Source organism: Ambystoma mexicanum, chromosome 6q (genome assembly GCF_040938575.1).
Source record: "Ambystoma mexicanum isolate Mex_15411 chromosome 6q, UKY_AmexF1_1, whole genome shotgun sequence".
Lineage (NCBI taxonomy): Eukaryota > Metazoa > Chordata > Amphibia > Caudata > Ambystomatidae > Ambystoma > Ambystoma mexicanum.
In genome coordinates, this window is record NC_090937.1 from 163,383,850 (window position 1) to 163,402,845 (window position 18,996).

At 45.9% G+C, this 18,996-nt stretch overlaps 1 protein-coding gene across 1 annotated transcript in view; it reads right to left on the reverse strand.

The window, feature by feature from the left end:
• Positions 1–3,531: 3,531 nt before the first annotated feature.
• The window catches only part of LOC138515850 (sialic acid synthase-like), a 273,833-nt gene continuing 258,368 nt past the window's right edge, over positions 3,532–18,996 (reverse strand). The window contains exon 6 of the mRNA XM_069630594.1: positions 3,532–4,583. Coding sequence (XP_069486695.1) covers positions 4,371–4,583 — 213 coding nt within the window. The 3' untranslated portion in view covers positions 3,532–4,370. The remainder of the gene's footprint in view (positions 4,584–18,996) is intronic.

Consider the following 18,996-nt stretch of genomic DNA (forward strand, 5'->3'; position numbering starts at 1 on the left):
TCCGGCAATAAGAAGCAACCTGCAAACCTTTATGATGTAATGCATCACAGAGACAACAGCTGGTACATTTCCTAAATTACTAAGAAAGTGTATTCTCCCACACGAACCACCAAGAGCCACCAAGTAATCCTATTCTACTTTGCCAGATGACAAAAGAAGTGCAGAAAAGCACAGATGACATTCTACGCTGGAATTTATCAGCAAAATGAAAAAAGCGGTGGTTGCAGGCATCTTACACTTTCTTGGGAACATTGTATGAAAAATAAAACCAATTGCAACAGTACATAGTGCTGTCCATAAATTATTCACATGTTCTCTAAGTAACCACTGTATACAAGAACACTGTAACTGTACGCTCTGTATGTGCATGTCTGCTTTAGTTTCTGTTTCCGGACCTAGCTCCTCGCATGACAGGTTGGGCTACGCTGGGCATGCAAGTTATGAAAATACCTGCACTTCACAGTTTCAGCAACTACTGTCAACAACTAATGTCAGCTATGAAGGTGAATGTGGTGATCTTGTGACTCCGCCACACGTAAAGTTAGTGCAAGCGTTGCACACATACCAATAGCACAGAATGGCAATGCCGAACATGTTATTTTCGCATCTCAAAAGAAAACTAATAGTACATACTAGCCAACCCTACCATTCATGCGGTAGGCTACCGTATTTCAAGCTGTCCTACCACCTATGGATTTTTCTGTCCAAACCTACCCATTTATAGCTGCAGAAGGCCTGGCTGCCTGAGGCCCAGTGGGAGCAAGGGACAGCATCCTCCAGTGTATGGTGAGCCTGTTAAATGGCCCATTCATTTGATTGATGTGCTGCTTACCCTTGCATGACCCGTGAAACAGACACACCATCTCTTCACTGAGCACTGTGAGGTAAAGTGTCAACTTCTTGCCTACGGTTTGTAGAGTTGGACAAAAGATTTCACTGCGAGTCTCTAGTCAGTCTGGAAAATGGCATCGCTGTTGCTGCTTGGTTACTCCCATAAAACTAAATCTAAGGACAAGTAAGTAAACAGCACAATCTTCGTATCTCAAAGAATATCAGTGGAGGTTTGAAAGGTACTGTGGCCGCATGGGGCTGCCTGAATAATTAGCTTCTTGCTCCATGTAATGTAGCTGTGTTTCTCCTTGTTAAAAGCATTCTTGTATTTCAGAATTTGCTCATGTCCGTAAATACTGGTCCTACGGCTAATTCCGTACCTTCAAGTGACCATACATTGCCTTCGATACACATATTGCTATATTTGAAGACTCCCAATTACCAGTTTTTTGGTGTGACAGATGGCATAAATTATGCTGCAGTTCAATATCTGCGAGAACCCATTGCCCGTGTTGACAGATTCTGAGATATGGCAGCGCCACGCACAAGTTCTTTGTGATTACTACATCACATGTTGGATATATACATTCCAGGTATTGTACGAAGTTACTGAGGGCAAAAAGTCCAAAGTCCAAAAGTCAGACCCCTATTTGTTCACATATATATATATATATATGGGGTTAAGTTAATACAAATGTATGGGGGTAAGGTGGGGGTTTGTGAGGGGTCTCCCCCACATATATATATGCAATCAAATGGGAAATAAAAAATAAAAAACAGACTTTTGGGACTCTGACTTTTGGATTTTGTCATTTCACGTAGATCCACATTCATTTAGTATTGTACTATTAATAGCAACCTGTTTTCGGTCGCTTTGTTGACAGTCAAAAAAGAGGCAACAGAGAGGGCATTGGGGGCGCGTTAAATCATGGGCTTTCATTCCCAATGCGTGTCCAAATCCCCTGCCCACCCTTTGTAATAGCTATTATAATTACCTGCTACCAAGAATATATACACTGCTATAACTTTGGATTTTTGACAAACTTTACATTCACAGTCAGTTTTTTCCAGGCCCCCCAAAATGGAAAAGTGAACTAGCAACGCTTGCGTTTTGGGACAGATTTCCTTACATGACAGAGCAGTCTAAAATCCATTTGAAAAGTAGATTTGGCTTCAGAGGTGGAAAGCGATAGAACACTACTACCACATAAACTAATATTTTAACAAGCCTAAAAATAATTCAGATACCTGGTTAGGTAATCTCAGACAGCAATTTTCTTTCAACTCCTCTTTTTAATCAGAACTTGGAGCCCGATTCATTGACATATTGCACGGTTCACACTGAGTTTGCACTGCTTAAAAATGACTTTGCACTACCGACACAACCCCTGATACATGGAACTGTGCATGGTCATTTAGTACTGCAAAAATAACCACATGCACTGACTTTGAACTATGCAAGTAATCCATGAATCAGGCCCTTGGTGTGTTGTGGTGTTTGTTCAATGTCACTCTCGCTATTGTGAAGCTTTCTCTCACACTATTCCCATGCTCTCTCCTTTTCAGTACCCTGCAGTCACCAGAGAAGCAAGTCGCCTGAAGAGCTACCTGCAAATTTCCGCAGTACTCACGGATACCGCTCCCACACCACTGTCTTCTTCCACCTAATAGATATATCATATGAACCACTTTTGACTTCCCACCCTTTTCATCCCCTCTGCACGCCTACCAGTGTTACTGGATAGTGTCCTAATGCAACGTGTATGCTAGTTACGTAAAACAGAAATGTGCTCCCCCCTGCATTGGATGTATATATAGAAAAAAGCAAATCATTTTATAGTTTTGCACATATGGAACTTTTAAAATTTCTGTATATTACTTTTTACTTCCAAAACTCACCTGGTAAGTTAGTCTAAATAAAACCTTTGATAAGCCTTTGGAAGAGGAAATGATCCAATGAATGCAGGATATTGTCAAATGAAAGAGATAAACAGACTAAGATTTGAAGAACCAGATGCTGCAAACCATGTTTTCCAGCCACTTTATGGGCCGCAGTATCCTCTGATTCAACATGGAGATGTTTCCCGAAATTGTGACGCACATCACGCTTCCCTCCAGCCAACCACCAGCGGCGTCCAATGTTTGCCGACATCACAGCATACTCCAGGCCAATGAGACTGTTGACCACGGAGCGAACAGGGAAATGGGACCGTCTATTTTTATTAGACGTACATTTCAACTGTTTCTAAAGAAGGTAATGGACGGATTTTCACTAAATTTACAAAGGCACGCTTTCTGTACCAATCCGCCGCTCCTGGCCCAAATTTGGTGAAAATCCATCTAGTGGTTTGGCCTGTAGACATGCGCAAAGCTTTTGTCCATTCAGTCTATGGAAGAAGAAAAATGTGGGACCCCCCTATAACTTTGCCCCTCTCCATGAAACCTCACCCAACTTCCCAAACAAATTTAGAGTGGGTCATTTCATTTTTTTGCAAAGTTTTATGCGAATTTGTCCAGGAAGAGTAAAGTTATAACTTGGCCAAAAAGTGGTCTTCCTAGGAGATGAGCAACTTAACCATAACTACACAGCCGTTACCGCAGGCGTGTAATATATATGGATATATATCACTCCAACACAGGCACTCTCAAGTCGCACTCAAAGTCGGTTCAAATTCAAACAAATTCTCTCATTCAACAGAGTTCCAGTAAGGAGTTAAAACATCTTTATTATTCAAATTTTAACTATTCATAATCCCCAAAAAAGTCATGGCAGCATGATGACGCATTCCACAATGATCCCATTGCTTGTTCACATGACATGTCGCCTTATTCGAATGCATTATATAGAGGTAAAGCATAATGGTCACTAAAACAATGTCCTTTGTTGTTGCCTGCCATTTTAGCATCAGACTTGGTTGTATCCCACAATGGCAGCCATGTTGGAACATCTGCTACTAAATGTAATGCATAGATGTAATATATTTAAACATCTTAAACATCTTACAAATGCAGCTATTATTTTAATAAATCTGATGAGGTCCCTAACTTTGCGGCGACACCTCAATCTTTGCCACTCCAATGAAAATTCATAGTTATTTTTATATAATTAGATTGTGTTTACACAAACAACAAAGTGTGCCACCTGGACTACCCTGTTTTCCTGTAAAGGCCCCCAGTGTAATGGCAAGCATTCAGCTAATCTTTCAAATGTTTGACAGTTTTCAGGAACATGGTTAAGACCAACATGGGGCATGTGATACATGTTACCCAATACAGCCATTCTTATATATATTTATATGTATAACACACACATTATATATATACATATATATATATATTACATACATCCATCCTGGGGCAGTGAAAGGAAGAAACAACTTTTTATAAAGAAATTATGAAATTAACACAGTTACAAAGTTAAATAATTTCGGCATTATTTAATGAACACATTTTCGATCATCATCAGTTCAACCACGGTCTATACACTACTGTACACTTCTCATCCCCAGAGAACAGCCTTAGTCAGCCTCTCCTCTGTTTCATTTGCGCTGCTTTTTCATGTTATTTTCTTCTACTACCTCCTTGGTGATGATTTCATCCTCTGCAACATCCCACTTCACCCTCTTCCCAACTAGGCTATAGATCTCTTCTGGTGGAAAGCCATGGGGTGCGGTCACCTTCACAGTCAACATGCTGAGAGTAAGAAGAGTACCCAAGGCAATGGGACATTTTGCAACCACCGACTTTCCCAGCTGCAAGATAAAAATGGGGAATTTGATTTTGTGTTTTTGCTCACTATTTAGTTCAGCACATAACTTTATAACTTGTTATAAACTTTTTTTAATCAATGTGATATAGTTTATAAATAAATGTTACACATATAATATAGAAAAGAAGAACAAACAACATATAAAATCAAATAAAATAAATGCTACTTGTCACATAATCTCTATTACATTACAATTCATCCACATTAAAACCTTCAAAAGAAGATAACATTCTAATCATAATGTCAACAATTTCTTAAAATTAACTAATAATCCAAAACCTCATCACAGTCAAAAAGAGATCAATGTTAACCAACTTAATCCCATTGATAACGTTATACTCTCCATGAAACTGGCATCAACAAGAATAACACATACATTCACATAATGGGAAGATAGCTCAAGGTTCCACCCCTGGGTCCGCACTTAGAAAACTCTGGGTATCAAGCGCATTATAAATAACCTATCATATCATAATTCACCTTAAATGCAACACAATCAAATGCATTAAACCATTGGAAACTTTAATTATAGATACTGATCTTCCTCTGTTAAAACGATCTGAAAGCAACAGGACAATGACCTCCTCTAGCTATAATTCAGGCATATCTCATTGTAATTGACCTGAGAAATGATGTTTCTGTCATCAATATTATGTATAGAGACATACGCATCACACACATACATGCAGAAGGGCTTCCACGTCCATAAACAATTCATTTTTCGCGTGCGTTATTTCATTTGAACCAAAAGGGATTCAGACAGTCATGATCCATCTAGAGAGCTAGCTTTGTGAGAAATTGCCAGGGTGGGCTTTGAGCATCTGGGGGGAGGACCAGAAGTGAGGAGGGGGGAGCTGCTCTCCTAGATTCCACCAAATATGTAGGTATTTTAAAAGAAATACTGCTGAAAGGGCAAGTTACAGCAGATGTTTCCATGTTCTTAGAACAAATAGTTATGTTACTTGTAACGAGTACTGTTTCATTTTGCAAGGAAACTATGCTTTTGTTTTACAACATAAAAGACTCTGCATACTAAGTTACACTATTTCTGTTGCTGTTTTAATAGAGATGCGTGCAATTGTAAAAGTGATTACTTGACAGTGTAATGCTTCTTTCACAGTAACCTAAAGAGCTCACTAGTTAATTGCTAGGTGACATGAATCACAAGCCATTTTCAAAAGAGGCATATATGCTGAACAATCAATTCATAATGAAAATCCCATCAGAAGATGGTAATCAGTTATGGAGGCTAAACACAAGTAACTCCATTTCTTGCACAATCTTCAACTAATAGGCAATTGAAAAACACCTGTCTTGTCCAGAATGTTATGTTCTACCATGATACTTGTCTTTAGAAGAGATCTTTGCACGCCTACCAGTATTTCTGGATAGTGCCCTGATGCAACTAGTATGCTAGTCAGGTAAAACAGAAATACCTTTCCCCCCCACATTGGATGCATATATGGAAAAAAACAAATTGTTTTATAGTTTTGCATCTGGACGCATCGAGGTGAGTGCAGCACACCCAAGACCCTTCTGGGCCCTGATCCTGTCCCCATCCAGCCCCTGTAGAGGCCCCCTGCACCTGCGTGCACCGTAGCTCGTCCCGGCCCTCGCGCTCTCTCTTCCCCTCCCGACCCGCCTCCCAGCCCGCCCCCTCCCCTGATAGGCCACTCTGATTCCTTGTAGGAACTAGGCCTCGGGAACTCACCTCGAGCGCCACTTTCCATCTGGACGCATCGAGGTGAGTTCAGCACACCCAAGACCCTTCTGGGCCCTGATCCTGTCCCCATCCAGCCCCTGTAGAGGCCCCCTGCACCTGCGTGCACTGTAGCTCGTCCCGGCCCTCGCGCTCTCTCTTCCCCTCCCGACCCGCCTCCCAGCCCGCCCCCTCCCCTGATAGGCCACTCTAATTCCTTGTAGGAACTAGGCCTCGGGAACTCACCTCGAGCGCCACTTTCCATCTGGACGCTTCGAGGTGAGTGCAGCACACCCAAGACCCTTCTGGGCCCTGATCCTGTCCTCATCCAGCCCCTGTAGAGGCCCCCTGCACCTGCGTGCACCATAGCTCGTCCCGGCCCTCGCGCTCTCTCTTCCCCTCCCGACCCGCCTCCCAGCCCGCCCCCTCCCCTGATAGGCCACTCTAATTCCTTGTAGGAACTAGGCCTCGGAAACTCACCTCGAGCGCCACTTTCCATCTGGACGCATCTAGGTGAGTGCAGCACACCCAAGACCCTTCTGGGCCCTGATCCTGTCCCCATCCAGCCCCTGTAGAGGCCCTCTGCACCTGCGTGCACCGTAGCTCGTCCCGGCCCTCGCGCTCTCTCTTCCCCTCCCGACCCGCCTCCCAGCCTGCCCCCTCCCCTGATAGGCCCAGACAAGAAGATCTGCACTCATTACCAGTCCCTCCAGGGCAGCCCTCTGCCCGGCAGCCCATCGGCTAAGGACCTGAGGCAAAGGGCGGCTCCTACAGAGACGGCTCCAGGTTGTATCTGCAGGTATCAGCAGGAGAAGCAAGAAGTCAACATCAAGTAAGTGTGGAAAGGGCGGGGCCAGAAGCAATTACTTCACACCATACTACCCTACCACTCAACTAACAAAGCATCACCACTGTAAATTCATTATATTTGTATTCAGAAACTCTGCCCTCTGCATGTGAAAATTGCATTCCAGAAGTGTACCTATAACCTTGATGAGAATGCATTTGGAAGTTGCTCCCAATAGCCTCTCTGAGGAAAAGGCGCATTTAGAAGTGTACCCTTTAGCCTAAGTGTGTATTTAGAAGTTGTGCCCAATGGCCTCCCTGAGAAAGTTCCACTTGAAATGTACCCAATAGCCTCTCCCTGAATTGCGCCCAATAGCCTCTCTCAGGAAAATTGCATTTAGAAGTGTTCTCAGGTGCATTGAGTAGTGTTCCCAACAGTATTTAATAGTGTTCCCAGTTGCATTTAAGTATTGTGCCTGATAGCCTCTCTGAGGAAAATTGCATTTAGAAGTGTTCCCAGTTGCATTTTGGTGTTGTGCCCGATAGCCTCTCTGGGGAAAACTGCATTTTAGAAGTGTTCCCAATTACAGTTAGGTATTGTGCCCAATAGCCTCTCTGAGGAAAATTGCATTTAGAAGTGTTCCCAGTTGCATTTGATATTTGCCCATTAGCCTCTCTAAGGAAAAGTGCATTAGAAGTGTTCCCAATTACATTTAGGTGTTGTGCCCAATAGCCTCTCTGAAGAAAGTTGCATCTAGAAGTGTTCCCAATTGCATTTAGGTATTGTGCCCATTAGCCGCTCTGAGGAAAATTGCATCTAGAAGTGTTCCCAATTGCATTTAGGTATTGCGCCCATTAGCCGCTCTGAGGAAAATTGCATTTAGAAGTTGTGCCCAATAGCCTCTCTGAGAAAAGTTGCATTTAGAAGTGCTCCCAATTGCATTTGATATTTGCCCATTAGCCTCTCTAAGGAAAAGTTGCATTAGAAGTGTTCCCAATTACATTTAGGTGTTGTGCCCAATAGCCTCTCTGAAGAAAGTTGCATCTAGAAGTGTTCCCAATTGCATTTAGGTATTGCGCCCATTAGCCGCTCTGAGGAAAATTGCACTTAGAAGTTGTACCCAACAGCCTCTCTAAGGAAAATTGCATTTAGAAGTGTTCCCAATTACAATTAAGTGTTGTGCCCAATAGCCCCTCTAAGGAAAGTTGCATTTAGAAGTGTTCTCATGTGCATTCAGTAGTGTTCCCAACCGTATTTAATAGCGTTCCCAATTGCATTTAGGTATTGTGCCCAATAGCCTCTCTGAGGAAAACTGCATTTAGAAGTGTTCCCAATTGCATTTAGGTATTGTGCCCAATAGCCTCTCTGAGGAAAATTCGCATTTAGAAGTGTTCCCAATTGCATTTAAGTATTGTGCCCAATAGCCTCTCTGAGGAAAATTCGCATTTAGAAGTGTGCCCAATTGCATTTTGGTGTTGTGCCCAATAGCCTCTCTGAAGAAAGTTGCATCTAGAAGTGTTCCCAATTGCATTTAGGTATTGCGCCCATTAGCCTCTCTGAGGAAAATTGCATGTAGAAGTGTTCCCAAGAGCATTCAGTAGTGTGCCCAACTGTATTTAATAGTGCTCCCAATTGCATTTAGGTATTGTGACCATTAGCCTCTCTGAGGAAAATTGCATTTAGAAGTACTCACAATTGCATCTAGCTGTGCTCCCAACTGCATCCTGAAGCTGCGCCAAATAGCCTCTCGCAGGAAAGTTGCATTTAGAATTGTTCCCAATTGCTCTTAGAATAGCCTCTCACCCAATCCCTATTGCATTTAGTAAATGATCCCAGTTGCATTCTGAAGTTACGCCCATTAGCCTCTCTAATGAAAATTGCACCTAGAAGTATCCTCAATTACACTTAATAATGTTCCCAATTGCATCTAGGTGTTGTGCCCAATAGTCTCTCTGAGGAAAATTGCATTTAGAAGTGTTCCCAATTGCATTCAGGAGTCGTGCCCAATAGCCCCTCGCAGGAAAGTTGCATTTAGAAGTGTTCTCAAGTACATTTCAATAGTGTTCCCAACTGCATTTAATAGTGTTCCCAATTGCATTTAGGTGTTAGCCCAATAGCCTCTCCGAGGAAAACTGCATTTAGAAGTGTTCCCAATTGCATTCAGGAGTTGCACCCAATAGCCTCTCGCAGGAAAGTTCAATTAGAAGTGTTCCCATTTGCATTTAGTAGTTGCGCCCAATAGCCTCGAGTACTGCTCCCAATTACATTAAGTATTGTTACCAATTGCACTTAAGTGCTGCGCCCAATAGCCTCTCTCAGGAAAGTTGCATTTAGAAGATCACACAATTCCATTTAGTAGTGTTCCCAACCGCATTTAATAGTGCTCCCAATTGCATTTAGGTATTGCGCCCAATAGCCTCTCTGTGGAAAGTTGCATCATAGAAGCATTCCTAATACCAGTTAACAGTATTCGCAACTGCATTGAAGAGTGCTCCCAATTGCATTCAGGTGTTGCACCCAATAGCCTCTCTGAAGAAAGCTGCATCTAGAAGTGTTCCCAATTGTATTTCTGAAGCTGCCCCCAATAGCCTCTCTAAGAAACTGGCATTTAGAATTGTTCCCCAAAATTACAATTAGAAGCTGCGCCCAATAACCCCTCTGAAAAACCTCATGCTATTGGAAGGGCTCCGGTCTGGAATGGGAAGGAGTTGGATATCACATCTCATGTTATAGGAAGGATCTCAGGTTTGAGCAGTTGAACCCTAAAAAGTGTGCCTAAAAGCGTGTCATCACCGACCTTAGAACTACAACCAGAAAACCCTCCTAAACCAATCTTAAAACTCGCACCAATCATGAGTGCACCCACTCCACCAGAATCAGTCAGAAACACCATCTCCGATCTGTCCTCCGTCCCTTCCCACCTCTCCCAAACCCCCCCACCCTCTCTCGCACCCCCTGCTTTTCCCCTCCCTAAACACCAAGCAAGGGGGGCACTCTCTACCACTGCACCCTTCGATCTGTCCTCCGTCCCTTCCCGCCTCTCCCAAACCCCCCCACCCTCTCTCGCACCCCCTGCTTTTCCCCTCTCCAAACACCAAGCAAGGGGGGCACGTTGGCGAGCCACCCACCCCAAGACCACTCATCCCCCGAACCCCACCCCCGACCCAAAAGCATTACCCATACCCGTTCCCCTCTCTATCATACCCGACACACCCCACCCTGCAATCACCCAACTCCCGCCCTCCCCTTATACCCCTGCCACCATCCCCACTCGACCTCACCCCTTCCCCTCCCTAAAAACTGCACGGCTAGCCCTAGCAAGAACCGAAGCTGCCTCCCAATCACCCTCCGACCCCCCCCACTCTCTCCCACACACCAGTCGCAGCAAGGAAACTAAAGAGGAAACGTTCTTGGTCCCCCTCAATCTCACAGCACTCCTCGCCCCCCCTATCTCGACCAATCACATCTATCCTGCAATCCCCCCTTTCCCCCGCGGCGTCCCCCCGCCTGAAACCCCGCTCTCTCGATTTCTCATCAGCTGCAACTGAAACTCCTAACCGTCAACATCCCTCTTTCAAATCCCCCCTCCAAGACCCGACCATCCTATCACACGCAGCATCCCAACCCCTCCCGAGGCCTGCCAATCTCTCTGCTCGCCCACTATTCCCATCTATCATCACCCAACCTACCCCCCCAAGACTCTCTACCACTGCACCCTCCACCTCCACCAAAAAGATCATCCCCGACTGCCGATCTGAACTGCATCCTATTTAACGCCCGATCAATAGCAAAAAACAGACATTCCATCTTTGACCTCCTCACCTCTGACAAACCAGACCTAGTTTTCATCACTGAAACCTGGTTCTCTGACGACTTCGGCCCAATCGCCAACGAAGCCTTTCCCCCCAACTACTCCCTCATCCCACTGAACCGTCCCTCCAGGGGAGGAGGGGTAGCACTCGTCTTCAAATCTCTCTTCCGCGCCTCAATCATCGATAACCAACCCTCCATCCCATCCTGCGAATCTCTCCTTGTTAAACTATCCCTCTCACCATCGCTCTCACATAGCTTCCTATTAATCTACAGGCCCCCAGGCTACGACAGACACTTCGCAAATAACCTTTGCGACTCTATTGCCACCCTCCAACTAAACCATCCCAACCTCACCCTTCTTGGAGACTTCAACATATGGCTCGACATCCCCACCAACCCTATGACATACTCCCTGGTTGACGGATTAGATGCAATTAACCTCCAACCCCACATAAACGGACCGACCCACTATAAAGGACACACTCTCGATGCCATCTTTAGCTCCAACAACCTGATTCAGCTAATGCCGCCCACCCCTATCATCTGGTCTGATCACTTCATTCTCTCTTTCACCATCCACTCACCCGAACCCCTCCCCTTACTCATATCCGAACCTCCGAATATAGGCAAATGCTGGAAGAAACTAATAATCACCCCAGACTTAGCCGAGGCTCTCCTCCAGTCTCCACCACCATCCTGCCCTCTCAACAACCATCTCACCCCTGAGGCCCTTGATTCATGGCTTAGTGCACCTCTGATGCGCCTCACCCCCTCCTGCAAACCATCAACCCGCCGTGGCCCTTTCCCCAGATGGTTCACTCCTGAGCTGAAGACCACTAAACGACTATACAAACACCTAGAACGCAGATGGCATAAAGAGAAAAGCCATGAGAGCAGGACCACCCTGGCCCGACACCTGTATCGGTACAAAGCCAAAATCCGGAAAACAAAAAAGGCCCACTACAACTCCCGAATCCTAAACTGCAAAAACCCAAGTAAACAACTCCACAAAATTATCTCCGAATTCACCAATCCAGCTTGTAACACAACCATCCCGACTCTGTGACTCACTCTCCCTCCACTTCTACTCCACGGCTATAGAAAGGACAAATACTCTAACCTCCAAACTAGCACTCTTACAGCCACTAGACAATCCTCAGCCCGTACCACCCAACCCATCAGCGCCAACCTCCACGCAACCAACGTTCGACTCCTTCAGTCCATTAACAACAGAACAGTTTCTCAAACTCCTATCTACCCGCAAACCTTCCGGATCCCCATTGGATCCATGCCCAGCCACTACCCTTAAAGAAATCTTTGCCTCCACCTGCGCAGGAGAACACGCAAGATCTATCATAAATGCTTCCCTCTCTTCTGGTACTTTTCCAGACGCATTCAAATTGGCGCACGTCAAACCCCTGATTAAAAAACCCTCGCTCGATCCGCTTGAGCCCAAAAACTACCGCCCCATATCAAACACCAGATTCCTCGCCAAACTCATTGATCGAACCGCCTACTCTCAACTTAACGCCTTTGTTGAAGCCAACAAACTCCTAGACCCCGCCCAATCAGGCTTCAGAACTTGTCACGGAACTGAAACCACCCTAACCTCTATCTGGGACGACCTTAAAATGACTGCTGACTCCGCGGGATGCGCCGCACTAATCCTCCTCGACCTATCAGCCGCCTTTGACACGATCAATCACTCAATACTCCTTGATCGCCTCCACTCCCTAGGAATACGTGGAACCGCCCTCAAATGGATAGCCTCATTCCTCAAAGACAGGCACCAAATAACGACACTCTCCAACTTTACCTCCCAAGCCCGACCAGTCGACACAGGAGTCCCACAAGGAGCGTGTCTATCTGCCCTCCTCTTCAATCTCTACCTGACCACCCTCCCACCGATAATTCGTGCACACAACATCCTATGTTACAATTACGCCGACGACACACAACTAATTCTAAATTTCCTGAACACGAGTCCTAACTCACGACCAGACCTGGCATCCTGCCTCCTTGACATTGAACGCTGGATGACCCAAAACCACCTCCTGTTAAACCCCTCCAAAACAGAAATCATGGTGTCCGGCAACCCAGATCTTCTCCCGCACCCTCTACCCTGGCCAACCGCCATGGGCAACTCACAGATACCCTCCAACACAGTGAAAAATCTTGGATGCACCCTTGACTCTGACCTAACACTCTCGCGCCAAGTCAACAATGTCTCAAAGTCCTGCCACTACCACCTCAAAAACCTCAGGCGCGTCTTTCCATATCTATCATTTCCTAACAGAGTCTCTGCGGTACAATCAATCGTCATCTCACGGCTGGACTACGGCAACCACCTATACCTCGGAATCCATGCCTACTAAATGAACAAACTTCAAAGAGCACAAAACGCAGCGGCCAAAGTGTTACTTGCGCTTGGTCCAAGAGACCACGCATCCCCAGCCCTCAAGACACTGCACTGGCTTCCAGTAGCCCGTAGGGTAGCTTTCAAAACCTTATGCCTCACCCATCGAGCAGTACATAAAACTGGACCGCAATATCTTCAAGAAAAACTAATAGCTTATCACACCACTCGCACCCTCAGATCAAGCACAGCCGGCCTCCTAGTAATTCCTAAGACTAACTCTGTCAGGTTAGGCGGAGCATCATTCTCAGCCCTAGCCCCAACCCTGTGGAACTCTCTCCCACCCCACATCAGGCTAACCGAGGAGCTAACAGCTTTCCGCAAACTACTGAAAACCTGGCTCTTTCCGTAAACCAACCGGTTCCGTGCTAGCATCATCATAATTACACCGACCCAGCGAAGCACCTAAAACGATACCAAAAGCAAAAAAAAAAAAAAAAAAAAACGGATTGTATCAAATGTTCACAAAAGAAATTAAAACGAGTAATGTAGATCTAAACAGTGAAGTCAATAACACGAATTGATCACTGGACAAAAGAAAAATAGAGTGTAGACGAGCTTGGAAAGCCGATGAGTGGGGTGAACGGATAAGTGAGAAGGGCGAATGAATAAAGATGATTCTAGACAAGTATAAATGAATGTGGAGGATGAAAGCGGTTGACAAGTGCGTCTGGAAGACGGTTGGGTCTGGAGACCCGATGAATAATACGAGCAAAATCAATGGGGGTGACGGATGAGTGTGTAAACCAATTGACTGTAGAAAGCGGTCCGAGTATGCAGAGTGGCTATGTGTAGAAAGTGACTGTGGAGGGCGGATGACTGTGGAGGACGAATGACTGTAGAGAGCGGATGGCTGTGGAGAGCGGATGACTGAGCAGGGCGGATGAATGTGGAAGGTGGATGCCTGTGGTAGATGACTGTGGAGGGCGGATGTCTGTGGAGAGCGGATGTCTGTGGAGAGCGGATGTCTGTGGAGAGCGGGTGTCTGTGGAGGGCGGATGACGGCGGAGGGCGGATGACGGCGGAGGGCGGATGACGGCGGAGAACGGATGACTGCGGAGGGCGGATGACTGCGGAGGGCGGATGACCGTGGAGGGCGGATGACCGTGGAGGGCAGACGACCGTGGAAGGCAGATAACTGTGGAGGGTGGACGACTGTGGAGGGCGAATGCCTGTGGAAGATGGGTGTGGATGGCGGAAGACTGTGGAGGGCGGATGCCTGTGGAAGATGAGTGTGGAGGGCGGATGCCCATGGAAGATGACCGGGGAGGGCGGATGACCGTGGAGGGCGGATGACTGTGGAAGGCGGATAACTGTGGAGGGCGGATGACTGTGGAGGGCGGATGACTGTGGAAGGCGGATAACTGTGGAGGGCGGATGACTGTGGAGGGGCGGATGCCTTTGGAAGATGAGTGTGGATGGCGGATGACCGTGGAAGACGGATGACTGTGGAGGGCGGATGACTGTGGAGGGCGGATGACTGTAGACGGCGGATGACTGTGGAAGGCGGATGACTGTGGAGGGCGGATGTCTGCGGAGGGCGGATGACTGCCGAGGGCGGATGACTGCGGAGAGCGGATGACTGCGGAGGGCGGATGACTGCGGAGGGCGGATGACTGCGGAGGGCGGATGACTGCGGAGGGCGGATGACTGCGGAGGGCGGATGACTGCGGAGGGCGGATGACTGCTGAGAGCGGATGACTGTGGAGAGCGGATGACTGCGGAAGGCGGATGACTGTGAAGGGCGGTGAGCGTACAGAGCGAACGAATATGAAGAGCCAATAAATGTGGTGGACAGATGAATGTGGAGAACACACGAGTGTAGAATGCGGCTGAATGAATATGGAGAGCACATGAATGTAGAAAACGGTTGAGTGTAATGAGGGGAAGAACATGGACTGCGGAGGAGCTTAGGGAACGGCTGAGTACAGCTATCGGCTGAATCTGACGAGCGACGGAATGTAGCGAGCGGCTGAGTATCGCAAGCAGCTGAGTATGTCGGGCGACCGAGTGTAGTAAGCGGCTGAGTATGGCGAGAGAACGGGTATGCGTCGATCGAACGAGAAATAAGAGCGAGAAAACGAGTGTACACAAAACAGTTAAGTACATTGTACGGAAGAGTGAAAGGAGCTGATGAATGCAGAACTGACAAGTGGCGGATGAGCATCTGATGCGATTGAGTGCGTAACAGATGAGCCTGGGGAGCGGGTGAACGCACGAAACAAATGAATGAATGGACCAGAGCGCATGATTAGCGTACTCCTCCATGCTAGATGGAGGAGTACGCTATACGGAAGAATTTGCCGACCCGATGAATAGTGCATAAGAGCAGATGAGAAACAAAACACATCGCACGGACCGGACCGGTCTGCGTAATGTGCAGATTTTGATGTGGAACGCAAGGAACCGTTGTAAGTGCATACTTCATTTCACACCCCACGCTTACTCTCTCCTTACACCACCACTCAAGTAGAACACAGAGATACTATGACACCATTCGGTATATCTGTTCTCATATCAACATCCGCCGCTCACTCCCCATCACTCTAAGTAAACACTGCTGGTTTCTCACCCCCAGCTAAGCGTTCTCGTCAGGCCTAACGCTGCCGCACTCGGACTGGATAATCCTGCCAGACCGAACACATACTCCTGATTCCTCAACCACCACACCTATCGCTAGGAAGCAGCTACCACAGAAATTCTGCACCAGCTGCACACATACCTGGTGCGCACACGCACCCTTGACCCTCTCTAATCTCTCCACTGACCCGAACCTCGGTTCCCAAGGGCGTTCAACCTACCAGCGCCTTCAGACCATACCAATGGTATATAAGGCGCTATATAAATGCAAAATAACAATAACAATAACAATAACATATGGAACCACCAAACTGTTTTAATATTTCTGTATATTACTTTTTACTTCCAAAACTCACCTGGTAGGTTAGTCTAAATATAAACTTTGATAGGCCTTTGGAAGAGGAAATTATCCAATGAAAGCAGGATCTTGTCAAATGAAAGATATAACTAAACATAAAAATTGAAGCACCTTAAAAACAAGATACCAGGTCATATTTGGAAGTAAAAAGTAAAGAGTAAAAATGAACCATCTTAACAGTACTCTGCGTCTTGTAAATATGATCAGTTGCAAAATGTAAACATCAGTTTCATAAAATACACTTCCATCTTTGTGTATATTTATAGGAAATATATCCTCAAAGCTGAGCAGTTGATTTGGGAACACTCAGCTGGAAGCAAAGGTTCTGGAAACTCTTTGCCTTACAAGGTGCATTTTTTTTTACCAGGATAATAAGGTTTGGACTAGATGCTAACCGGAAACAGCACTAACATATATTTATTGGTTTTATTGCAGTGTCAAGGGGCCTCATTCCGAGTATGGCGGTAAGAGATAGCGGCCACCGCTAACGAGAGCGGTGGCGGTAATCCCTTACCGCCGTACTCCGAGTTCCCTTTGCGCCATGGAGGTTTTAACACCTGCTTTTAGCAGGTGTTAAAAACCATGGCGCTAAGGGACCTTGATGTTAATTACGCCACCGTAATTTACGGTGGCGTAATTAACGCCTTCCCCACTCCCATTATGCCCTATGGGGCAAGAATGGGAATGGGGAGGGGTAAATGGGGATTGGGGAATTACCGCCCCGCCAACCTTGGAATGGGGCGGTAATTCCGCCATCCACCAAGGCGCTGCCGGTCCGGGTACGGCGTCAACCAAGGCGTTAATAGCGCCATTGGTTAGCGCCGTACTCGGAATGAGGCCCAAGAAGTCTTACAGCAGGCCCAAAATAGAAAAGGAAAGACAGACTCAATATTTACAAAACACTTTAAGAAAAGTAACTATTGGTAATACTGAAAATCTAGTGTAAAGAGATCAGGACTAAAAAAAAACTAATGAAGAATGTTCAGGATACTAACATTTGAACAGAAACATATTGAGTAGAGTTTTATTAGATTCTTGAAAATTACCTAGAATTCTTTTTTTCATCCAGAACCACCTTTGACTACAAGAAAGGGTTTATGAAAAATGCCTTAGTCATTTAATAAGTTAATTAGATAGCTTTTCATGTCCAACTATCACAACTAGATGTGGAGTCAATGAAATTGAATATAGATATGATATAATAATTTTACGTATGATTTTGGGCAGGTTTTGCACTTTATTCCTTGAAAAGGTTCCAGATAAACTATTGAATATGTATTGTTCAATTTTATATGATTTATATGTGATTGTTTATTAAAAATGTGTATGTGATAAATGGTTTTGTTTAACTGTCTTGACGCTGCTATCAATCAATTATGTGCCCCTCTGTTTCGTATACAGTGGGCCTCATTACGAGGTAGGAGGTAGCCATGGCGCTATTAACGCCGTGGCTACCCTCTTACCGCATTCCGGGTCCGTGTTCCCCGAATGGGGACTTACCATGTTATTCCGACCTTTGCGGGACCGGTAAATCCCCATTCTGGGAACCATTCCCCATTCCCATTTGAGCCCCCATAGGGCTCAATGGGAAGGGGGAAAGCGGCAGTAACGGTACCGTAAATTACGGTACCGTTATTGACCCGAGTGTCCCTTTGCGGGTCCCGTCCTCAACGCCTGCTAAAAGCAGGCGTTAAGGAAGGACCCACAAAGGGTACTCGTAGTAGGGCGCAAAGGGATTACCGGCACCGGTGTCATTACCAGTGCCGGGTATCCCTTTGCGCCCTACTCGTAATGAGTCCCAGTATCTTTAGAGGCCGGGTTGAGGGCCAGATAAGAACACTAGAATGTTCAAGTGAACCCCAAAGTTCCCTTTGATTTTTTGGAGTTTGACGATGAGAATTTGCAGGGACCCAAAAGCAAGGTTTTGCAAATGTGTCAGTGTTTTATTCTTTTAAAAGTGTCATAATGCAAGTACAGAACATAGTGATATACCTTTGTTTAGTGAGGTGCAGCCTGAGGTCGTGGCCAGTGACCAGAATGTCTGGGTCATGACATGACCTGGGCAATCTGGCTACTGGTCATGACTACGAGAGACCAGCAATGGGGTTAAAGTGGGCATTGCCACCATGCAATGTGGTAACGTTTTTCGAAGTCGGCATAGGTTTGAATGGGAAATAAATTCTGCTTGTGGCTACAGCCCATAGTGCTGGGCAGGATTGCAGCGAACATGCTTGAGGAGCATCAGAAAGGCCCTCAATGCATGGTTTTGCAAACGTGTCCTTTGTTTTATGTTTTCCAAAGTTTCAAAATGTAAGTACACAAATGGAAGGACAAATGTCTACTCTGATTTGCTTATTGGGGAATGTGGCATGGCCAAGGCCAAGGCCCATGCTCCATGGATTGTGGAGACTGGCCATGGCTACAAGCCATGAGCACTGGCCATTGATCACATTATGAGGGCATAGTGGACACTGGACTAGGATGCAGTGTAGGTTCAGAGGATAACGGGGTGGTTTTGTGGGGCTGGGGTCATGGTTGAGCCTCATGCCCAAGGCAATTCAACCATGACTTGCATATCCAAAATGCACTGCTGATAACGACAGACATCAGCATGAATTGCAAAAAATATGTTTGTTAAAGGAGTTTGTAGTTCTTTCGTATATATTAAAAAGAGGAATTATTAATAACTTATATTCAGTGATGTATCATCATTATATATTTTCACACCTATGAAATTCACTAA